The sequence below is a fragment of the Notamacropus eugenii genome, chromosome 2 (genome assembly GCF_028372415.1).
Source record: "Notamacropus eugenii isolate mMacEug1 chromosome 2, mMacEug1.pri_v2, whole genome shotgun sequence".
In the NCBI taxonomy this organism is placed as follows: Eukaryota; Metazoa; Chordata; class Mammalia; order Diprotodontia; family Macropodidae; genus Notamacropus; species Notamacropus eugenii.
In genome coordinates, this window is record NC_092873.1 from 316,379,370 (window position 1) to 316,404,757 (window position 25,388).

General features: G+C 36.6%; 1 protein-coding gene across 1 annotated transcript in view; it reads left to right on the forward strand.

Annotated features, from left to right (window-relative positions):
- Positions 1 to 17,673: 17,673 nt before the first annotated feature.
- LOC140527844 (myosin-3) overlaps positions 17,674 to 25,388 on the forward strand; it is a 31,308-nt gene continuing 23,593 nt past the window's right edge. Inside the window, exons 1-9 of the mRNA XM_072645081.1 lie at positions 17,674 to 17,742; positions 18,455 to 18,666; positions 19,568 to 19,711; positions 20,127 to 20,283; positions 21,088 to 21,115; positions 21,614 to 21,722; positions 22,967 to 23,059; positions 23,782 to 23,845; positions 23,926 to 24,024. Coding sequence (XP_072501182.1) covers positions 18,463 to 18,666; positions 19,568 to 19,711; positions 20,127 to 20,283; positions 21,088 to 21,115; positions 21,614 to 21,722; positions 22,967 to 23,059; positions 23,782 to 23,845; positions 23,926 to 24,024 — 898 coding nt within the window. The 5' untranslated portion in view covers positions 17,674 to 17,742; positions 18,455 to 18,462. The remainder of the gene's footprint in view (positions 17,743 to 18,454; positions 18,667 to 19,567; positions 19,712 to 20,126; positions 20,284 to 21,087; positions 21,116 to 21,613; positions 21,723 to 22,966; positions 23,060 to 23,781; positions 23,846 to 23,925; positions 24,025 to 25,388) is intronic.

A 25,388-nucleotide genomic window follows, 5' to 3' on the forward strand; every position in this document is an offset into this window, starting at 1 on the left:
TTTATTTTCCCCCCAATTACATGTCAAGACAACTCTTAGCATTGATTTTTACAAGATTTTGAGTTCCATTTTTTTCTCCCTCCTACTCTTCCTTCCCCTCTTGTTAAAATGGTAGGCAATTTGATACAGGTTATTCATGTTCTATCATGTAAAGTATATTTCCATATTAGTTGTGAAATAAGAAGCAGATCAAAAGGAAAAAAACATAAAAAAATAAAGTGAAAAAGGTATGCTTTGATCTGCATTCAGAGCCCATCAGTTCTTTAACTAGATATGGATAACATTTTCCTTCATGAGTCCTTTGTAGTTGTCTTGCATCATTGTGTTGCTGAGAAGAGCTGAGTCATTCATAGTTGATCATCACACAGTGTTGCTGATATTGTGCATAATGATTTCCTGGTTCTGCTCATTTCACTTTGCATTGGTTTGTATAAATCATTCCAAACTTTTCTGAAATCTTCCTGTTCATCCATTTCTTATTGTACAATAGTATTCCATTACATTCATATACCACAGCTTTGTTCAGCCATTCCTAAATTGATAGGTGTCCTTTCAGTTTTCAATATTGTACCACCACAAAAAGAGCTGCTATAAATATTTTTACATATCCTTTCCCCTTTTTTATGAACTCTTTGGGTTACAGATAAAGTAGTGGTGTTGCTAGATCAAAGTATATGCACAGTTTGGTTGTCCTTAGCTCTCCAGAATGGTTGGGTCAGTTCACAACTCCAGCAATAGTGCAGTAGTGTTCCAGTTTTTCCCACATCCTTTCTAACATTTATCACTTTCCTTTTCTTTCTTCATATTATCCTATATGATATGTGTGAGGTGGTACCTCAGAATTGTTGTTATTTTTCATTTATTTAATCAAAAGTGATTTAGAGCACTTCTTCATATGCCTTCATATATATATTTGATTTCTCCATCTGAAAACTTCCTGTTCATATTCTTTGACCATTTATCAGCTGGGGAATGGCTTTTATTCTTATCAATTTGACTTAATTCTCTCTGTATTTGAAAGATGAGGTCTTTATCAGAGACACTGCTGTAAAGATTGTTTCCGAGCTTTTCTTCTATCTTGGTTGCATTTGGTTTTCTTTGTGCAAAAGTTATTTAATTTGATATAATCAAAATCATCTATTTAACATTTTATAATGCTCTCTACCTCTTATTTGGTTATGATCCTGTAACTCACTTAACTTTTCCTTTAAGAATTTGGATGTGATACCACTTGAGGCATATATGTTTAGTCTTGATATTGCCTCGTTGTCTATGATACCTTTTAGCAAGATGTAGTTTCCTACCTTATCTCTTTTAATTAGGCCTATTTTTGCTTTTGCTTTGTCTGAGATCAGAATTACTATCACTGGCTTTTTTCTTACTTCAGCCGAAATATAATAGATTCTGCGCCAGTCCCTTACCTTTACTCGGTGTGTGTTTCTGCTTCAAGTATGTTTCTTGTAAAGAATATATTATAGGATTCTGGGTTTTTATCCACTCTTCTATCCACTTCTATTTTATGGGAGAATTCATCCCATTCACATTCATAGTTACGATTACTAACTGTATTTCCCTCTATTCCATTTTTTCTCCTACTTGTCCTCTTTCACTTTTCACCCTTTCCCTCCTTGACAGTGTTTTGTTTCCATCTACCACCTCTCCCACTCTGCTATCTCTTCTGTCAGTCCCTCCCTCCCATTTCCTTTACTTAGTCTCCTTCCCCACTTTCCTATTAGGTAAGATAGATTTCTATATTCCTAGTTGTGCATATTGTTCCCTCTTTGAGTCAATATTGATGAGAACAAAGTTCAAGTGATGCCCATCACCCATTCTCCCATGGTTCCCTCCACTGTAATAGGTGTTTCATAACTCTTCATGTGAAATAATTTGCCTTTTACTAACTCCCCCTTCCTTCAGAACCCAGTGTACTCCTCTTTCTCATCCCTTAATTATTTTATGTCATTCTTTCAAATTCACCTTATATCCTTACCCTCTGACTATATATATATTCCTTCTAGCTGTACTGTTGGTGGTACAATTTTTAAAGAATTACAAGTATTATCTTCCCCATGTAGGGATGTAAACAGTTGAGCTCCATTGAATCCCTTATGTTTTCTTTTCCCGTTTTACCTTTTAAGGCTTTTCTTGGATCTTGATATTGGAGATCAAATTTTTGTTCATTCAGGACTGTTATGAAAGCTTGAAATCCTTCTATTTCATCGAGTTACCATTTTTTCCCTTTGAAGTATTATGCTTAGTTTCAGTGGGTAGGTGATTCTTGGTTGTAGTCCTAACTCCTTTGCTTTCTGGAACATCATGTTCCATGATCTCAGATCCATTAATGTTGCAGATGCTAAGTCCTATATAATCCTGATTGTGGCTCCCTGATATTTGATTTGTTTCCTTCTGGCCACTTGAAATGTATTTTCCTTGACCTGATATTCTGTAATTTGGCCATAATGTTGCAAGAAATTTTTATTTTGGGATCTCTTTCCTGAAGTGATCAATGGATTCTTTCCATACCTATTTTGCCCTGTGGTTACAGGATCTCAGAATAGTTTTCCTTGATATTTCTTGAGAGATGCTATCGAAGTTCTCCTTTTGATTATGACTTTCAGGTGGTCCAGTCAATGGCCTCCTAAATTGTATTGCCCAAAATGAAACAGTGGCACTCTAAATGTGGTTTGACAAGATAAGGGATTAACAACTTCTTACTCCTGGAAGTTAAACATCTCTTAATGAAGTTAAAGATCACATTAACATTTTTGGCAGTCATATTATAAAGTTGGCTCATAGTGATCTTGAACTCCATTAAAGCTGCTAGATTTATTTTTCATCCAAATTCCTGTCTAACTATGCCTCTCCCACAATGCATTTGTGAAATAAATTTATGCAACCCAAGTGTAAAACTTTACATTTCTTTCTTTCATTTAGGTGGCACAATGGACAGGGTACTGGGCCTGGAGACAGGAAGACCAGAGTTAAATTCTGGCCCCAGATGTTTACTAGCTGTATGAACCAGGCACTTAACCTCTGTCTGCCTCAGTTTCCTCAAATATAAAATGGAGATAATAGAACCTATCTCACAGGGATGTTGTGAGGACCAAATGAGGTAATATTTGTAAAGTGCTTAGCCCAGTGCCTGACACATAATAGAGATTTAATAAATGCTTATTTCCTTGCTTCCTTATTAGATTCAACTCAGTATTCTAGCTTGTCAAGTTCTTTTTGGACCCTGACTTTTGTCATCCCTTATATAATCTATCCCTCCCACCTTTATATTATCTACTAATTTTATAAGAAGGGCATCTATACCTTTATCTGAGTTATTAATAAAAAAAATTAAATAGCACTAATCCAAACACAAGTCTCTGAGTCACATTGAAGAATTATTCTTTTTAACCACAAAAGAGAGACCTGAGAGCGATGCATGGAAGTTTTAAAGAAGAAGATTTGATCTCTGTGTCTGGAAAAATTTTCTATCAATTAGAGCTACCCAAAAGTTGAATGGATATAAGAGAGATAGAAGTTTAGATAATCTTAACAGTTATAGAATATTCCTGAGATCTGCTAAGTATATAAAAAAGATATCCTGTCTGTTTTACAGATATAGTACACAATTTTAGAAATAATGCAAAATCTTCTCTCAGTGAAGTTTCTACTCTGTCCCCCTTTGCTATTCCAATTGCAGAGATTCTTTGCCTAAACCTTTGCCTGCTGCAATCATGAGTGTACGCCAAACTACTCAAGGGGATGGAGAAAAAGAAATGGAACTTCACTCGTTGGGAATTAATTCTGAATTAGTGTTATTTGGGACCTGCAGCAATAATAGAAAGAAAAAGAATTGTCTATATTAGCTCTCACATTTAGAAGCAATGGTTCTCTAACTGTGTGATTTTATAGTAAGCTAATTGTCACATCAGAGAAAAAAAAAGCAGTTCATTAAATGAATGTATGTTGACCAAAGAAAACATTTTGTTTCTAGAAGTCTCAAGAGAGCCAGAGAGAGATGGTAGGATAGAGGTGGTAGTGCTGTGGTTCTGTGGGGTTTTGTTTTGAGTTGTATCTGCAACATCTTTTGGGGCAATGCAGATGCCTATGTTTTCTGATCCATGAAGTAGATGGAATTGGGGGAGAGTGGAAGCTCCTCAGATAGCTCATAAGAGTTGAACCACCCAAGAACTCCTAGACTGAGAGGTCTCTGGATAGGTTAGTAAAACAAAAGAGTTTCAACAGCTCTCCTATTTTATATAGAATCTCAGTTGTGTTAGTGATGTTTCAGTTGTCCAATGTGTAACAATTCTAGATCAATGATTGCCTAAATAGGATGATTGGTATTAGATTAGATGACTTAGTTATCTCATCTCTGCTCAGAATTTTGAAATTTGTTACAGAATTCAGAATTAGATGATATGTAAACTACTCCATTTGGGCCAATATGAAGGTAGACATGGTGCATCCAAACCCCAACTTTTCTCTTTCTCTTCTCTCTCATTCAAACTGCCTTCAAGCTGGCAGGTTTAGGGGGTTCTCACAGGGAGTGACCAAACTTCTATAACTTATTCTTAGGGTCCTAGTTAACAATTTTGGTGGTAGAGAATACACTACCACTATTTACATTCTCGCTTCTGAATCCCCACTGGTGTACTTCCCACTTAACAAATAAGACACAATAAAGTGATTATTTTTTCCTGTGTGACTGACACAGGCTAGATATGCCATGGGCATTTATGGGCCTGATCCCATGGATTGTTATGGAAGCTTCAACCTGTTCTATTTCCAACATGTGCCGTTTGATTCCTCCTTGGGAAGCCTGATGGCACCCTCACCTCTCCCACTGCCAAGGGCTCACCATATTGGTGCAGGACTTAGTCAGGGCATGGAATTGGCTTTAACCCTACTGCAACTCAGAACTCCTGAGTTTAAGCACTATACCAGCCTTAGTCTCCCCAGAAGCAGGCTACCATGTCTGACCACCAGTAAATCTTAATTACAGACATTTACTAAACAGAAGGCAAAATAAGAATCGTCATAACATCATATTACACCAATAAATCTGGGATACACTTTCCCACCAATGAACACAATGTTCATGTTGGGGAATAGATACCAACATAAAACAGTAGCCTAGAGGCACATGAGTAGGGGACACATGGTCTTGGCACATCTCACAACACAGAACTGTAGATTTTGATCACAATAATCTCCCTCAGAGATAATTATACCACAAGCCCTTGATGGCCAGAGCTGATCCTCTTCCGGGACTTTTCTTCCTTCTAGGGACTTTCCTTCCTTCTAGCAGTACTGCTTCTCTGTTGACTATAATACTCAGGTTACTTCTCTTCTGGGATGCTAAAGTAGTGTTAAGCTCTTTCAGCCAAAACAGATATGCTAGGGCTGAGAACTGTAGAGTTTTCTTAGGTCTGGTTCCTTGACTGGGATCTATAAACTTATAATTAAAAAAAAAAATGGAGAGATCTTTTTCACTAATGTAGTGATATAAAATAAAATATTGGAAAGCAGTAACTTGTAAAGCAGGAAGACAGGAAATCATTATCTTAATAAGAATCTCTTTATCTCTTAAAAAAACCAAACCTTGACAACCACCAAAGGAAATGACCTTTTACTTAAGAAACTCACATTTTTTCCTTAATTTTTTAGGAAGCAACATCAATTTGTTCACAAAGGAAGGATAACATTTGCAATTTAAACAAAAATCTAGATAAATATATCCTTACATACTTTACAAAAGAGCTATAACTACTAAATGAGAAATGAAATGCATTGTGGCAATTACAATTTAGGTGGCCCTAACATAGGATATTATTATTTTATGTTGCTCTACTGCTTACTTTTATTCTGAATAAAGGTTCTCAACTCAGTGGTAACATGGGACTGAATGACTTAAATGTAAGTTAACTTCACACATTTACTAAATTTTCTGAGTGATAGAAAAATAAGACAAAAAGGTGAATAATTAATGAGAATCCACCAAGTTATAAACCTAGACCCAAATGATCCAGAACTACTTAGGGCCATGAGTTATACCTTTAATAATAATTAAGAACTGACATTTAGATGGCAAACTTTGTACTTTAAAGCTTTCAAAGTACCTTACACAGATTATCTCACTAAGATGCATACTACAGGTATTATTATTTTATATACAAGGTAACTGAGGCTAAGGAAAGTTAAGTGACTTGCCCACTGTCACATAGATAGGAAGTGTCAGATATAAGATTTGAATCTATATCGCCTTAATTACAAGTCCATTACTCAGTGCAGTAGAACACACTGAATGGGTCATATGCTCCTAGTGCCAAATACAGTGTTCATTTTTTGGCCATTTCTCTAATTTATTCAACATTTCCTACAACTGCTGAGTTAGCAATAAGCCATGGAAGCTGTGGCCTCTCTTCGTTATAACTTTCCTCTTGGGATGCGCAGCAGGAGATTGGGACTTCAAAGCATGTCAGGGAACAATCCTTGCTCAGAATAACCAAGATCTTAACTTTCCACCGACACCTAATCCTCTCACAGTGTCACTGAGGAAAGGCACTTGATCCAGAAGGCATCTGCAGAAGAGTCTGACTTCATGCTGAAAGCAGAGGGGGGATCTGAAGAATGCTGCTTCTTGATCTGTGAGACGCTGTTTCTATTTACATCAGAAATAAAGGGCAGAAGAAATATAGCTCAGGGGAAAGTGTGAGTGGCATACAAAAAGACAGAACAAAATTTCCATCTTTGTATCTATGGATTTACATTGTGTTCTTAGAGAACTGGATATTTTTTTTCCACCTCAGTTAGGAGTAAGTTTCATTCTCAGTTCTGGGTGTGGCAATAAAATATTGCTGGGCAGGAATTAAAAGAGTTAAGACTGCTCCTGTCCTTATGAAAGACTAATAAAATAGTTATTGTTAATATGACTCTTTTGTATAACATCAATGGAAAAGATGACATTCTTCCATAAGGAAAATTTCCCCTTGAAGTGCCAAAATGCTTGAAAAAATTAATGGCTAGTTTTCTCAAATATATTTCACATATTTCTTCCTTATTAAGAAGTATTTAAGGAACATAATTTAATCTTTTTTTGATGATTAAGACTCTCATTGTGGACATTAAATACTGAGCTAAGATACAGAAGATTCTCGGGGCTTATGAGGTATGTGGAGCTGCATTAAAATAATCCAGACTGTTTTTGTGTTTTCACATATATCAATGTATATATATATATAGTTTTTTGTCTCCTCTTGCAGTCAGGTCGTCAGCTGTCATTTTTTGCTATTATTAGTATACCTGCCTCTAGCTACACATTCATTTCTTCCTTCTAATTAACTGGAAAACTATTAACTCACATTAAAATGTAGTTCTCAGATGGTATGGATAATTATCAGGCCAAGTACACTCCTGTATAGAGTAAGAAGCGGGTTTTTCAATCATTAACAGGAGACTAGTTAGGATGAGGCTGAGTGATCTCTCTCCTCTAGTCTCCAAGAGCATCTAGTAGGTAGAATTGTACCTTACTACTATCTCTCAGATATCTCTAGTGTAGGGGTATGACTCTGAGTTCTTTTTTTTTTTTTTAATTTTTTTATTAATTTTTTTATTTTTTTTAATGTTTAACAATCATGACTCTGAGTTCTTAAAAAAAAGAAAAGCCACTTCCCTTATTGCTCTTAAGGGGAGGGTAGCCCTTAAGTTACATTCACCAGTTCAGCCTTTTCTCACCGAATACTAATTACACAAAAGACCATCACTGAAAGTAAATATTATGTAAAGATATTTATCTGAAGCAAAATAGTGAATTGTAGTCAGAGAAGTTCTATGAATCAGAATCTACCAAAAAATATATGAGTAAATGAGATCTTAAGATGGAGGCAAAAATAAGATCTCAGCTCAAACCATGAAAGAAAAGAACAGTCTCAGCTTGGGGAGATCCCCTCAAAGCAGTCTCTAGAGTAACAGGCTCTAGAGGTTAATGGAATTCATTTCTCATATATGTGTGAAACTCTGAGGTCTCCAGTCTGCCCTTCAAAAATACATGCCTCTACATGAATGCAGTGCTATAAGAAATGATGAAACTGAGGAATACAGAGAAGCATAGAAAGATTTAAATCAATGGACACAAAATGAAATAAGCAAAACCAAGACAACAGCATGCACAGTGACTATAACAATGTAAAGGGAAAGAACAAGTACAAAAAATTTAACATGAGTGTTCTAAAATTATGACATATATTTCCCTCTCCTCCCTCTCCTCTTCCTTCCTTCCTTCTCTCACAGCAAGAAGCGCACCCTGTCCTTCCCCCATTTCGCCTGGAAAGGACTGAGTGTCACACGGACATATTGACATATTGTATTTATGTGAGCCTTGAGTATTTTTTACTGGTAGGGAAACTCTCTGGCTGCCTCCCTGAATTAGAGAGCTAATTAGGAATTAAGTGCCCAGCAGCAGCATGCTGTTTGCCTAGACTTGTAGGTGTTATTGTGATACTAGGGATTATTCCATATGGAAAAACTGTATTTCACACACACACACACACACACACACACACACACACACACACCCCAAAATTTCTTGAAGGTCAAGTCTAGATTATCCACATAATAGTCTCAACCCTCAGTTTCTCTTGATCTATAAAAGTCTAGTCTCCAAGTACTGTCAGACTCAAGTAATTAACAAGGATCTGTTATTTACTTACTATGTCCTAGCCATTATTCTAAGATCTGAGGATCCAGAGAAAAAGAAAGCAAAAATAGTTCTTGCCTTCAAGGAGCTTACATTCTAATGGATGAGGGCAAATAATGTATATAAGATAAATACAGAGTAGAGGGAAGGTAATAGAAGCCACTAGCACTTGGATTAGAATCCTGACTCCAAGCCCAATAGTCTATCCACTATACCATGTTGCTAGGTTGTGAAGCGCTTCAGATGCCAAGCTGAAGGGTTTTATTTCTTCCTAGTGGTAATAAGAATCTGAGTCTGTGTTTGTAGGTTTGGGAGTGGGGGGGGGGGTGACATGGTCAGAAACTGTGCTTTAGGAAAATTAATTTGGCAACATTGTGTGGAGGATGGATTGGAGTAAGAAGAGATTGATTATGAGAGAAAGACAAGGAGTTCTGTTTTGGACACGTTGCATTTTGAGATACCTATGGGCTGTTGGTAATGAGTGACTAGAATTCAGGAAAGACACTAGGGCTGGAAAAATGGATCTGGGAATCCATCTGCATAGAATGATCATTAAACCTAAGGGAGCTGATGAGATCAAGTGAGAGAATATAGCGAGAGAGACTTTAGGATACATACAGTTGTAGGAATGATAGTAATGAAGATCTAGTGAAAGAGGATGAGAAAGAGAGTTTATAGAGAGAGAGATTAGCCACAAAAACACAGAGAAAAAGAAGAGTATACAGGAAGAGGTGGTGCTTTAAAGTGTCAAAAGTTACAGAGGGGCTAAAAAAATATACCAGATATTGACCTACATCTCTGCTTCTCAGCTAGATGTCTACAAAAATCTTCCACTTCTCCACTCATCCTCTTCTAAATGCCCTGTAATCTGGATTCAGACCTTATCATTTCTCTCTCCAAAGTTAGCAATGATCTCTTGATTGTCAGCTCCAATGGTCTTTTCTCAATTGTCTCTCTTTTTTAACCTTTCTGTAGCCCTTGACACTGTTACTCACCCTCTTCTCTTTGATACTCTCGTCGGGACACCACTCTCACCTTGTTCCTCTCCTGGCTACCGTTACTCCTTCTCTGCCTCCTTTGCTGGTCATCTAGCTTCATCCAACAGTTTATGCTCACTAACTATAGGTGTCCTATAGGCCTCTGTTCTAGGCTTTCTTCTCTTTTGTCTCTACACTTTCACATGGTGATTTCTTCAACTCCCATGGATTCACTTATTATATCTATTCTCAGATTTACTTATACAACCCTAACTTCTCTGCTGACCTCCTTTCTTCCATTTCCAACTACTTATTAGCCACCTCAAACTGGATGTCCTGTAGACATCTTAGACTCAATATATCTAAAACAGAATACTTTATCTTTTCCCTCAAACCACTGCCAAACTTTCCTATTACTATAAAGAGCATCATCATCCTTCCAGTCCCCACGCTTGCAAGCTAGGGATCATCCTTGACTCTTCATTGTCTCTTATTCCTAATTTCCAAATTGTTGTGAACACCCATTGATTTCACCTTTACAACATCTCATGAATACTCTTCAAACTCCCTTCTGACACTCATGCAACCCAGGCACAGGCCCTCATTTCCTCACATCTGAACTGTTGCAATAGCTTGCTGATGGGTCTGCCTGCCACAAGTCTCTCCTCATTCTAGTCTATCCTCCATTCAGCTGCCAAAATGATTTTTAATAAAGGATATATCCAACCATGTCACTCCCTACTCAATAAACTCCAGTGGCTCTCTCTTACCTCCAAGATTAAATATAAAAATTTGTTAGGTGTTCAAAGCCATTCATAACTTGACTCCTCCCCAACTTTCCAGTCTTTTTACACCTTATACTATGCCCCCACCACAAATTCTTCCAGTGACACTGAACTCCTTGTTGTTCCTTGAATAAAACACTCTATCCCTTGGCTGAGAGCATTTTCACTGGCTGTCCTCTATGTCCGGAATGTTCTTCCTTGTCTTCACTTCCAGGCTTCCTTCTTGTCCCAGTTAAAATCTTACCTTCTACAGGAAGTCTTTCCCAATCTTTCTTAATTCTAGTGCTTTCCCTCTGTTGATTATTTCTTATTAATCCTACAAATAACTTGTTTGTACATAGGTTTTTTATATGTTGTCTCCCCCATTAGACTGCAAACTGCTTAGGGGCAGGGACTTTTTGCCTTTCTTTGTATCCCCAGAACTTAATATAGTGCCCAGCACATAATAGATGTTTAATAAATACTTATTGAATGACTGACTTTAGCATGGAACTGGCTCACTCAGATGTTAAGATTAGGAAGGGAGAAGTATGTAATTAGAGTCAGGATGATGGTTTGTGATAGTACGAATGGATTGGAGGGATTAGTCAAGGTAAGGACTAGGGAGAAAGTGTGGTTTTTGGAAGATTAAAAGTGTGGGAGTGTGGGAAATGGTAATCTCAAAAGTAAGCCTATACATACAGTGGAATGAAGGAATCATGGTACTTGAGTGGACTGATAAACTTGGAAGTCAACATATTTGAAGGAACATCCACATGTTATGTTGAACTCCCTTAGAATGAAAACAGAAATTGATTTAAAGAAGATTGTCATCCAGGAACTGAATGCATTGAGATAGGATAGACAAAGTCCTGGAGTGTCAATAAACAACAGCTGCAAGAATATGAGTGGGATTATAATTGAATAAACCTCAAAGAAAGAGAGATTGGTGAATGATGTTAAGTAGAGGGAGAATTTAGAAGTGATCATGGAGAGCAGGGAGCCGTACAGCAACTTGACTGTGATCAGAGAGTATGACCAGGGAGTATAGATGTGAAAGAAGGTTGCAACCAGCACTGGAAAGGGTGACCAGGGATGCAAAGTCTTTAGAAGCCAAGTCTCAATGTATATGGAAAGAGCAATATTGGAAAGTGGTATAAAATGAGAGAAAATTTGTCCAATGGACTGTTCCAATTTTCACTTTGCCTTCTGCTTCTAATAACTATAGGAAGTTTTCATGATTTTTCAAACTATGAAGTTGTTTTTTCCCCCTGGATTCTTAGGTTATCTACCCTTGATCTGTTTTCTAGGTCATATATATATATATATATATATATATATATATATATATATATATATATATATATATATATATATATATATATATATATATATATATATATATATATATATATATATATATATATATATATGTCTGTATGACAAATACATATCTACATGGTTCGTTCCGGGTTTCAGGGAATCTGTTACTGGGATTAAGTTTTATGCCTTCTGTACTATGCTATTTACCCTCCTTATGTATTCCTTATTTTTAAGATCCTGCTTCACCCCATTAAGGATTTCTAGTAGGACTTGTGGTCAGGCTTTGTTCATTTAAAGCTTTACTTGTAGATGTTGTAGATATACTTTGTTATTTTGAATTTGTGTCTCTGAAGGCCTCTTATCAAAATATTACTTTATTATTCATGTCTTTTGTTTATCCACTTTACCCTGAGTTGAAACATCAGAACTAGGATGTTTACGAATGGGGAAAGTCTTGTTTGGGTCCCATTAGGATCTTGATTTATTTTTAAATAAATTTTTATTGAATTTTTTTGTTTTTACATCACCAAAATTTATCCCAGTATTCCTTCCCCTGATGTATCCCAATATTAAACAAGCATTAATTTTTCTTTTTCTATATTTTTTCTCCCAATTGTATTTTAAAATAATTTTTAACATTTTTTTAAAATTTTGAGTTCAAAATTCTGTCCCTCTTTCTTTACCTTTTCTGCTTTCTAACACAGTAAACAATCAGATATAGGTTTTAGAAGTAAATTATTTAAAACATTACCATATTAGTAATTTTATATAAGAAAACTCAAATAAAAGAAAATGAATGAAAGAAAGAAAGTGAAAAATAGCATCCTTCAGTCTGTATTCAAACACTATCAGTTCTTCCTCTAGAGGTAGATACATCATTAGTCCTTTGGAATTATCTTTGATCATTTTGCATAATTTTGTATTTTTGATAATTGCTAAGTCTCTAAAAGACTACATCATGTAGAAGAAGGATTGGACTTGTTCTCTTGGCTACTGGGCAGCAATGCATGAATGTTACAAAGAAGCAAATTTACTATTTCTAAAAATTTTTATTTTTTTCAATTTATGGAATGAAACAAGCATTTCCATAACATAGCATAATTTAAAAAAAGATGATTTCACATAAAACTGCAAATCTATTATGTACAACGTTATTCCTTTAAAATATATAATAAAATTATCATGTAAATTTTTTTTCTCCCCTCCCCTCTCTATCCTAGAGATCATTGCCATTAGACTCGTGTGTGTGTGTGCGTGCATGTGCGCATGTGTGTAAAACCACTCTACACATGTCTATTTATCAGTTTTTTCTCTGAACATAGTGTCTTTCCTCATAGGACCTTTGTAGTTAATTTGGGTATTTATAATAGTCAAAATGACTTGTTCACTCAAAGTTGTTCTTAAAATAATATTGTTGTTGTTTTATACAATGTTCTCTTGGTTCTGCCCATTTTGCCCTTTGTTATTTTGTGCAGGTCTCTCTATATTTTTCTAAGATCATCAGACTCATCATTTCTTATAGCAACAGTAATATTCCATCAGAATCATATGCTGCAATTTAAATTTAGTCTTAATGTCAGGAAAAACTTCCAAAAATTAAAGTCATCTAAAAATAGAATTTAAAAGTGGAATGAGAAATATTGGTTTTCCCCTTCATTGGGAGTCTTCAGACAGAAGCTATTTGACCACTTATTGTGGAATGTTATAATGAGATTCTTTCTGCTGAGGTCCCTCCCAACTCTGAAATTCTGTGTATTTCTATGACGCTGATAACTAGCCCTTACTCATGTATGATTAGGGGAGGACAGAAAGAGCTAAGCCAGGAGCCTAAGGTTCATTTAAATTAAGATCTTCTAAAAACAATGCTCCCAGTCTGCATATTAACTCTAAGGAATTATGCTATTCTGATTCAGGTCAGATAGGCAGAGAGGGGAAGGACATGGCAGGCTTATGGAAACGCTATTGTCGGATAGTGGGATCCTTGCAGCGTCCTCATAGTCTTCTGTGAAGGTGGTTGCTTATTTTGCTTAGAGAATCAATACACAGGAGATTGGTTGACTGACTAATCAGGCTGAAGTTATTTAAGAACCATTTCAAAGGCTTTTCCAGGAGACTTCTTCTGGCACGTACACATTATGCCTTTTAGACCAGCCTCCTATCTCTGGGTCTAGTTTGGAGGCATATTAGGGAAGGACACTGCCTGTATCAATGAAGTGGAGCTAGAAATTGTGAATTGTTTTCTATTTGAACTGAATAGTCATTGGATAAGCTTCTGATCTCCTTAAAGCTTCAGTTTGTAAAACAAGATTTGGGGATCACTGAAAACTTTAAATCCATCTTAACCTCCAAACTTAGGGAAAAACCAGAGAAGTATTTTTCATAGTATATTTAGGAAATGTCCCAAATTTGCATTCTCCCTTCCTACTCTGCCACACCCACTCCTCTCCTACTCCTCACCCCCCAGCAGCTGGTCTTTCCTAATTGGTAATATATCTTAATAACAAAAGCTCTTAGAAGCAGCTGTTGCAGAGAACACTGACAAATCTAATACTTGCTTGTCACTGAGTATTAACTTGTTGGTCCTACTGGTAATTAAGAAAAGAGCAAGTTGATGGAAACCTAATTAGAGGGAATGCTAGACAATTAAAGAGAATGACTTCTAGTTCATCTTTAGCTATGTGATGAAAGTTGACCTGACTTAGAATTCCTTCCCTTTACATAATATTCTGATGGTTTTTTTGTTAATAATAATAGTTTACATGAATATAGTACTGTAGTTTAATGAAACTTGATTCAACAATTACCAAGTACCCATTACATGTATGGCACTGTGCTAAGCACTAGAGATATAAAGATAAGACAAGATAGTCTCTGACTTTAGCTGGTTTATAATTTAACAGAGAATTTGAGATGTAAATATTTTTCATAATTTTCAAAACATTTCTTGCTCATCTCATTTAATCTTCATAAAAAATTCCATGTGCAAGTATTATTGTCTCTATTTTCAGATAAGAAATGAGACTCAGAATAAGTGATTTGCCTATGGCTGCAAGACCAAAGATTCTAGTCCTCTGTCCATTTCCTTAGCCTGCCAAGTGATTTTGGATGAGCCACTTACTATTAGTGAAAACTTGATACTAGTGTGAACAAGACACTTCTATTAGAGACTCATTTTCCTCAATTTGAAAAGTAAAGTGTTGGATTAGCTCAGTGTTTCTAAAATGAATTTGACTACAGAAACATACCAAGGTGATTTCAATTGTAAGAAACAATGAAAGCCAGGTAGAGATCTGGGGTCATGGAACACCTCTGAGATAAATGTGGGTTATCGAGAGCTGGGGATGAAATAGAGGAAATCAAGCTTATTTTCATATAAAAAAAAATTGTTGCACATAATGCTGCTTATCTGCATTTAAATACTGACCTTGTTGCCTTTCTCACTTGTGTGATCTTGGGCAAGTACCTTCACCTTTCTTTTGTAAAGGTTTCCTCATTTGTAAAATTAAATTGTTCAACTAGATGATCTCTAATTTTTCTCCCTGATCTAACTTCTAGGATCCTGTAAGTATTTCTAAAATAGGTATGATTGAATTATACATGATTTCATATTTAATATTTTAGAGGGAAAATATTGGTGGGATATTTTTTCTTGTAGCTACTATTTATATCCTACCAGAAGAAGGATTACAGTTGGGAAAATGCAGAACTAGATGTTGCTTGCAACTTTAACATTCTAAAGAGGTTAGTTCAAATTCTGACTTGAATTTAAGTTTTTATCTATCTCCAAGTATTTTTGTTGGCTACATTCATATGAATGGGGTAGTGAGAATGATAGGCAGCTTTTCTGATTTTATTCTGTCTCTCTGCTTTATGGCATAGTTTGCCCAATTTAGAATGACACTGAGATCATTAATCCTGAATTTGCATGCCCCCTACATCTAGGTATGCTTTGCACTCTGATTCCTGGGAGAGAGCAAGGGCTCACATATCATGTGTAAAATGAAGAGCCTGCTTGTGCTTCAGGGACAGGAATTCCAAACCCACCATGTGAGTTTTCTGCATTTGGAAAAAATCGTCATGGATCTTTCTCCCTTCCATATATGTTTTTCCTGGCAACAACCAAAAGAAGGGGTGGGTGAGGAGGTTGCTCAGCCTCTATTGTTGGACAACAAGTCTTCCAAATATGGCAAAGGGTTGAACCAAAGCAGAATCAGTGACGCTATAAAAGCAGAGGGATGAACAGGTTCTTGGTAGTTATCAGGAAGGTTGAGGTAAGTCGGATGTTTTGCTTGCATGTATCTCTTCTGTTTAAGTTGCTGGGAATGTCACTAACTCAAGTGTGTCTTTCTCTTCTGGGCAGAGGTGAACATTGTAAGGTTAGAAATTACAGAATTGTGTTTCCATTATCTTGGATTTCCACTGAATCATCCAAGTGTAGTACCTTTTATTCTCCCTATTCTCACCCAAACCCATAATCCCTTTCTATAACCAAAGCTAGTTGGGAGAAAAATATAATGTAAGAAAAATATCTTACTCCTTTTTTATACTTACTCCCCCTCCCCAACCCTGCCATTACTATGCCCTTATCAGAGCAGGGACCCATAGATGCACCTCATTTTCTCAGACTTGTCTCTCCATGGCTAATTGGACATCTGTCCACATATTGGTCCCTATATCCAACTACCCAGAAGATTTGACAAGGAAAATGATGAAGTTCCCAGTTTTTGTTAAATTTCCTTCAAGTTAGTGCTATTGAACTCCAGACATCCACTACCCTCCTTAAACTGTCCCCTGATGCCACAAGGTCCTTACCCATTCCTGTTTGCCCAGGACAGTATCCTATCTCTGGACCTCTTTTCCCACCCAACTTACCTAGAGTGTATATCATTTTATAGGGAGCTGCTTTCATTTTTATGTCTTTCCTAATAATTTCATGCCAGGGTTTTAATGCCTAACGACATTTTCATGCATTACTCCTCTAAAAAGTACTTTGTGTTTTGTAAGAGGACAATGCCATAACCCAGCAGAATGAACGGGTAATGGTAGAATATCAGGGATGTGTGTGTGTGTGTGTGTGTGTGTGTGTGTGTATGAAAATGTGGATTTCCCATTGGTTCTCAATTTATATCACATAGGTAGATTCCTACCCCTAAAAACTGGCCTGGACCCTTCCTGCATCCTGCCTACTAGCTGTAGGACCCCAGGCAGGTTACATAACCTTTCTCATCCTTAGTTACTTCATCTATAAAATGGAAATAATGATAACAACTATTCATAGCTGTTGTGAAATAATGAGATAACATGTATAAAGCACTTTGCACACCTTGAAGCCCTATATAAACGTTAACAATGATGCTAATTGTCCAGAACTGGGTTCTCTACCCAATTCTCTCCACCAAATGTTGCTTCCTGATGACCCAGGGTTTCATGTTGCTATCTTCTTCTGCCTTAATTCGCTTAAGGAAACTTCCCCAACTATAACTCATCCCCTCAGAGCCAGGTTTATGATGATTTCCAATTTACATTTAGTAAATGTCACTAATTCATGCTGATAAGAGCTAACTTAAGTTTCCTTTTAGGAAATATACTTTCTTTTTCATAAAACTTTCTTGAGATAGTGCACCATCTTTTTTGTTCAGTCTAAAGGAATAGCAATTTTAAGTCAGGTAGAAAGAGGGGAGAAGCTATTGTCACAGAAAGCTGGTAAGGGGGCTGCTTAGGGCAAGTGGGAACTTTTATTGTGGCTCAAGTTACAAATATAGGCTAATTGACCTTCACACCCTGTGGTGCTTATTCCTTCCATCAATCTGTGAATTCAGTATTCCTTCTTCAGTTTGATCAGCAAGCATTCCCAAGCACTTTGCTTGCCAAGAATTAATTAAATAGGGCAACTATTCTTAAGTATTTCTGAACTTTTCTTTTGCTTTATCTGTTGCAGGTCATATATTTCCACCAGTTCTTTTCTTCTTCCTGTTGGCGTAATTGTAAGGTGAGAATTCTGACTATAATATACTGTAAACTGTTTAGCTAGTCAGTCTAACACTTGCTGACTCAGCAAGTGAGAGAGCTTTTTCTTGGTTGGAGCAAGTTGCTCAATAAGATCTTGAGCAAACTGTCTCATTTTCATTTAATGACCTTCTCTAGCCTTAGCTAGACTGATCGTTAGACAGAGCCCATCACTGGCACTATACTTGAAGTATTTCAGCCGGGTAGGACCAGCTGGAGTTTGTATTTGGCTGGTATGGACTTTGGTAAGCCCAGGGGTTGGCAATGTCCACCAAATCCAATTGATTAGGCAGATGCTATGGAAAGCATGAAGTTAAGTAGCTCTTCTAAGATTAGGGGCCTAAAAAAGATGTCCATCTCTGCCTCAGAATCCTATGGCCTACTCTGATATATAGAGAGCAATTATTGTAATCCCCAAGCTTCAGGTAGTGGTGAAATTAGCTCACTTGAATTTGGAGGGACCCTTGCTAACAACAAGAATTGTCCTGATTCTGGGATGCTCAGTTTTGGTTTCTTAAGGGTGTGAGAATGCAGGGCACATAATGGAGCACTCAACTCTGCCAGGGTGAAAGACTAGTGCCAGCCACTCTGGAGGTGTAAGAGAAAGAGCTCTATGAACCATCATCTTCCTGGTGGGACTCATTTCCACTCATCTCCATGGATAATGAAGCTAATGTTGATATGTTGCTTTCTAGTTGGCACCATGAGTAGTGATGCTGAGATGGAAGTGTTTGGCATAGCTGCTCCCTTTCTCCGAAAGTCAGAAAAGGAGCGGATAGAAGCTCAAAATCAACCATTTGATGCTAAAACCTATTGCTTTGTGGTTGATACAAAGGAAGAATATGCCAAAGGGAAAATCAAGAGTTCCCATGATGGGAAAGTAACGGTGGAAACTGAAGATAACAGGGTAAGCACTATCTTATTAAATCCTTATAATAAATCTGTCAGATTGCCATTATTATTTCCACTTAACAAAAGACAAAACTGAGATCCAAGAAGTAAGTTAAGTGGCTGCACCATCACTCTTCAACTCACAGGGTTGTTGCAAGGAATGCATATTATAAATTGTATAGTGCTGTAAAAATGTGATAATTCACATTTTTACAGCACCATACAATACCATTCACCTATAACTTTCTGTCACACATTACTTCAGCTTCTTTTCATGGAGTGAAGTAAAATTGGTTTGTTGTGTAAGCTTGCTGGAGGGGACTGAACAGCTGCTTTTGAAGTATACAGGGTCACTGTGAATTGTGCTGATGACCCTGGCTTGAATCACAGATATTAAGGGGACTTTCCCCTTTCTACTCTGGACCTTGTCCCAAGAATGCCAAGGGATGAGGGATGTAATATTTGCTCTGTGAAGGTGGAAAAGGGCAGATCAGCCCTTTGAGCTAGATAAATGCTATGAAAATAAAATAGTTGTGAGGTATAGTAGAAAAAGAACTGACTGTGGAGTCAGAAGACGGAAGTTCAAATCTGGTATTTAACGCTTACTACCTGTGCGACTCTTTGGCAAGTCACTTAATTTCATTGGGGCTCAGTTTTCTCATCTGTAAAATGAAGGGGTTGGGCTACATGTTTCCTGATGTCTCTTCTAGCCTGGAATTTATGATCCTATGACTTCCCACTCTAGCCACCCCATCCCACCTTTATTTTCCAGTACCTCTCTTCTCTGGAGTCCCAAAAGTCCTTAGTTTCACAATATGAAGACATATTTGGCAATATCTTCAGAGTTCCTTCCAGAGTATCTTTGTCAAGGTACAGAAAATGTTGGCTAACAATCCTGGTTTTCTTTCCTATTGCAGACACTGGTCGTTAAACCAGAAGATGTGTATTCAATGAACCCACCCAAGTTTGATAAGATTGAAGACATGGCAATGCTGACACATCTGAATGAGCCAGCTGTCCTATATAACCTCAAGGATCGTTATACTTCCTGGATGATTTATGTCAGTAACTTTTTGTTCAACTATGAGCATGTTTTCTTTCTCTCTCTCTCTCTCTCTCTCTCTCTCTCTCTCTCTCTCTCTCTCTCTCTCTCTCTCTCTCTCTCTCTCTCTGTTTTTCTGTATGTCTGTTTCTCTCAGTCTCTGTCCTCCTCTGCAGATCTGTTGGTCTCTCCCTGTATCTGTATGTCTGTCTCTGTCTCTCTCTTTCTACCCCCTTGAAATAAGGAGTCAGGCTACATCAAATTGGACAAGTGATTCACTTACCTCTGCAAATTATAAACAGGATTCATTCTGCTTCTTTTTCTTGGAGGGCTATTTTCAACGTAAAACATATAAAAGGACTTTATTGGGTTTTCAGAGAAAAGTAACACCAGAAATCCTGATCAAAGTATTATTTTTGTCTGTCTTCTTTCAGACCTATTCTGGCCTCTTCTGTGTCACCGTCAACCCTTACAAGTGGCTGCCAGTATATAACCCAGAGGTGGTGAATGCCTACCGAGGCAAAAAGCGCCAGGAGGCTCCTCCCCACATCTTCTCCATCTCTGACAATGCCTATCAGTTCATGCTGACTGGTATGTTTCAGATGAGGAAACTTGACACAGTGGGAAGAATATAAGAATAGGAGTCAGGGACCTGGGTTCTGGTCTTGTCTTTTCTAAGAGCTAAACATGTGCCCCAGAGGATGTTAACATCTTTGGGCCTTTATGTGAAATGAAAGGAGGGAAGTAGCTTTGATGATCTCTAAGGTCTGTAGTGTAACGGAAGAAGTATTAGATATGAAGTCTGAGATGTAGTTTCAAATCCTGGCCCTGTCCTTTACTATCTGTGTGACCTTAGTAAGTCACTCTTCCCTCCTGACTTCCTTTTCTATTAAAATATATTTTGTATATATTTACATATGCATGTCTTCCCAAATAGAATGTAAACTTTTTGAGGGTAGGAGTTATTTCATTTTTGACTTTGTATTACTAGTATCAAAGATATATTAGAAGCTTGCTGTTTGATTGATTTGATCTATAAAATGAGGGGGTTGAACTCAAACTCTGGGCTCCCAAAGCAAAAATTTTAGGCTAATTTCCCTTAACTTTTCTTAACTGCAAAACGGACTCATAGAGCCCAGGATTTCTTGGCATATCAATGGATTTCACTAAAGTCTTGGGATAATATGCCCATTAAAAAATTTCAACTAAGGTGACAAATACTTCAGGGCAATGTGATTGAATGAGAGTCCTATAACCCAGAACTAAGGAAAGGGAAAGTTAGAAGGTGAATGAGTTAGAACAGTCACAATACTGGCAAGATATAAAATAGAGGAGATGAGAGATAATGGCTCTTTTGGTAGCATTGGTGATGGTTACTATACTTTCCTTTGACAGATCGGGAAAACCAGTCTATTCTGATCACGTAAGTAGCAAAATCATTGTTAGTTTCAGTGGATATGATCCATTTTTTTTTTAATTTAGAAAGCAAATGTGTGCTTTATTATGGCCTATTCTTTTTTTTTAAATTGTGGATGGAGGTAGAGGGGAGAACTTTCATATACATATATATATAATACACACATATATGTATACACACATATATACATTATATATACATATATACACACACACATATATATATATAGTCTGTATCTGTGTGTATGTGTGAAAGTGAGAGTGGGTATAGGTGAAGTGATAAAAGAGTCTTAAGATAGCTATACTAAGTTATGCTTTGCTTTCCATACTGGTGTTTACCTTGAGCTTTGTGATTCAGGCAGGCCAGGTATAAACATGATAAAGAGATTGTCCTGCTTGAAGGGCCAGAGACAGGGCACAGCATCTTCTGTTAAAGCTGTCCCAGTGAACAGATCTATCACTTCCATCTTCTTTTTTGTCCCCATTCTCTCATTGTCTTGGATAGTGGAGAATCTGGTGCTGGAAAGACTGTTAACACCAAGAGGGTTATCCAGTACTTTGCAACAATTGCTGCTACTGGAGATCTTGCCAAGAAAAAGGAAGGCAAGATGAAGGTAAGATGAAATCCTGCATGGAAGAATGAAGAATGAAGAATGAAATCTGGATCTAAGATACCATGGTTTTACTTTTGTGAAAAATGTTAACATTTTGCTTCTTCCTCTATAATCTCAATCATGTTCTAGTTCTTATTGAAAATGTGTTTAAATTTCAGTTTGAAAGACTTTTCAAAAAAACTTCAAAAAGTTTGAGAAACTTATATAACAAAGTGAAGAAAAAGCTATCTTAGTAGAATGAGAAAGGGAATCTCATAGGAGGCAGCTTGATACATTGGAAAGAACACTGACATTGGAGTTAGAGAATTCAGATTCAAATTCCATCTCTGTTACTTTTTACCTGGATGATATTGTGTAGGCCAATTAAATTCCCTGAGGCTCAGTTCTTTTATCTATAAAATAAGAGGGTTAAATTGGATGACTTCTGAGGTCCATTCCAACTAGAGATCTTTCTGACAATAAGATTTAGAGATGGAAGGAATCTTAGAAGTCATCTAGTAGAGCATTTGAACAGAAGTGACCTTCCTATGTTTTGACGTGGTAGAACTAGAATTTTGGGTCTTCTGACTCCAAATTTAAAACTGTTCTATTAACTTCTTTTTATTGTTTGAATTTACAACTAACATCCTTCAATTCTTAAGACCACGAAGCAGTGCAGTGGAAATTGTACTGAATTTGAAACAAGATGTTCCTGGCTTCAAATATTGACTTTGTCAATTACTGTTTGATCTTGAGTAATTCACTTACATTATTTGGGAATTAATTTCCTCACCTATAAAAGGGTTAGACTAGATTATCTCTAATACTCTGACCCTGTGACAGACTCAGAAAAAAAAGGTCCAATCCAAATTGATAGTTTTGAAAAGTGATTTATTTGGTGGAAATCTCTCAGATAGGCAGAACCAAATGGACAGAATTTAGAAAATTTTAGTTGTGAACTGAAATGACCCCTTGAGACAAAGGTATTACAAGAGAACAATTTCATAATTATAACTAAATATGGCAAAAGAGAGAAAACATCTTACATGCAATGTCTTAAATATTTGTTTGAATTTCAGATTGGGAGACAGGCTGAAAAGTTACTTATTGAAAGAGTTGAGGAGATTCTCTAGGTTAATAAGTGGTTATCACAAATAGCAAGCTACATGCTCATTTTGTTTGTGCAGTTTTTTGGACTTGAGAAATGAAGAAATCTTTCCCTTCCTGTTTTATTTAATTAATTTATTTTTAAATTTTGGTGCTAGGGGACACTTGAAGACCAGATTATCAGTGCCAACCCCCTGCTGGAAGCCTTTGGTAATGCCAAGACTGTGAGGAATGACAACTCATCTCGTTTTGTAAGTCGGATTAATATGAAGAATGGAAATTCAGTTTAGACCACTATAATCAAGAGAAAACGAAACAGAGGAGTTATGGGAGAAAGAAAGGAGAATTTATGGGGAACAAAGTTGCCATTTCCAACTTCATTTCCAAGATCTAATCATGATGGCTTAGAATTCTCACAACTGCTCTTAGTCCAGGCAAAATTGTAACCTAAACAAAGTATTTCCTTGGTGTTCTTCTCATCCACTTTTTTGTCCCTCCTACAATCAGCCCTGGACATTTTCTAGTCCTTCTTTACTCAGTATTACTTGCCCTGAGGAAAACTGAAAATAAGTAGAGGAAAAGTAGAATGAAAGGAAACAGGAGAGAATATATTTTTATATATACTTTATATTTACCTTCCTTTGTGACATGTAAACTTGTCAAGGGAATGAACTGTTTCTTTTTGGCTCTTATAATTCCATGGTCTAGTATAGTAAACTATTAAGCACATAGTGGGTGCTTAATAAATGTTTGTTTAATTAGCTTGTATTGAATGGAGGGAAGAAGATGAAAGGGAGAAGAGGAAAGCCACATACTGTCAACCTAAAAAAATGAAAAAGTTTTTGGATGACCAATTTCTATTCATTTTCTAAGTAGACCTCATGGGAAATGTTAGTACCCTTTAGTCAGTCTGACTTGTGAATTATATTTGTGCTTGACTGTAGCCCACTCTGGTTTCCTTTTGTTCTCATAGGGCAAGTTTATCCGAATTCACTTCGGGACCACTGGAAAACTTGCCTCTGCAGATATTGAGACCTGTAAGTAAATAACTGGGGTCAGGTTACCGCTTACATGAACCAGGGGCGGTTTGACAAATAAAAATCTATTTGTGTTATAGATTTGCTAGAGAAGTCAAGAGTAACCTTCCAGTTAAAGGCTGAAAGAAGCTACCATATCTTCTACCAAATTCTTTCAAATAAGAAGCCTGAGCTCATTGGTAAGAAAGAGCTTTTACTTCATTGTCAAATGAACTGAGATTTCTGACTCTTAGACACTTCTAACTTTTTTTTTTTATCAAGTCAATCAAATTGCTTTGCCCCTACATAGCTCATTAGGATCATAGATTAAGGAGGGAAACTTAGAGGTCGTCTACTCCAACATCATCATTTTACTGATAAGGAAGGACTCAGAGAGGAGAAATCATTTGTCCAAATCTACATGAGTAGGAAAGGGCAGAGCTGAGTTTGGAACTTGAGTTTTTGACTTCCAACCCTTTACTCTTCCCATGGCCTGAGTCCCTTTTGGTAAACTGCTCTGGGAATATGGCCATTTTGACAAGGACATATGGCCATTTTGACAAGTTAAAAAACAATTTTTCAAAAATGTACCATCACTTGCTGGCAATGGGGACTATAGCAAGGTGATAGGGTCAGGATATTTTGTGACTCATAAGGAAGAGAGTCTATAAAATATAACTGTAAACCACAGGCCCTCTAAACAAGTCATCAACTACCCTGAAGAAATAATTCTCTTGTCCTTTAGCACCACCTTGTGTCCTCACACACAATCTGCTAATTTGGAAAAAACTGGTCACTAAAATGCACAATGGGTTGGAAATCCACCAATGCATTTTCACTGGAGAAAGCTTAAATGATGGTTTTAACTCCTGACATTTTTTTTTAAATGACACACTTCATTGGGCCAATGAAGATGCACTCAAAAGGCCCAAGATAACTCAAGAATTCAATTTCATTTAAATGAAGCACCTGTATTTTCATATGTATATATATAACATATATATTTAGCATATATATATTATATATGTTAAATGTAGGATTTTAACATAAAAAGGGAGAGCATTTCTATACACACAGCAAAATACACAGGAAAGGATTTTATATGAAATCATGACTGTTTCATACAATGTGATACATAAAAATAATTCCCTAAATTATTTTCTCATTTACAAAATTATTTTTATCAACATTTATTTTCTCTTCCTCCTTCTTTTCCCCTCAGCTCGAGCCATTATATTTTTTAAAAAGCAGAGAAAAAAATAAAATCCTTATAACCTGAATTCATAGTCAATCAAAGCAAATTCCCTCATTGGCTATGTCTGAAAAAATGTATTTCTCATTCTGTCTTTTGAGTCCATCACCTCTCTGTCAAGAAGTGAGTAGCGTGTTTATCTTTGACCCTCTGGAAATATATCACTATTTTGATTATAGTTCTAAAGTAATTCAGCATTATTTGATAACAGCAATGCTATTGTCATTATGTAAATTGTTCTGGCTCTGCTCACTTCCCTCTGCATCAGTTCATATGGGTCTTCCTAGTTTCCTCTAAAATGTCCATTTGACT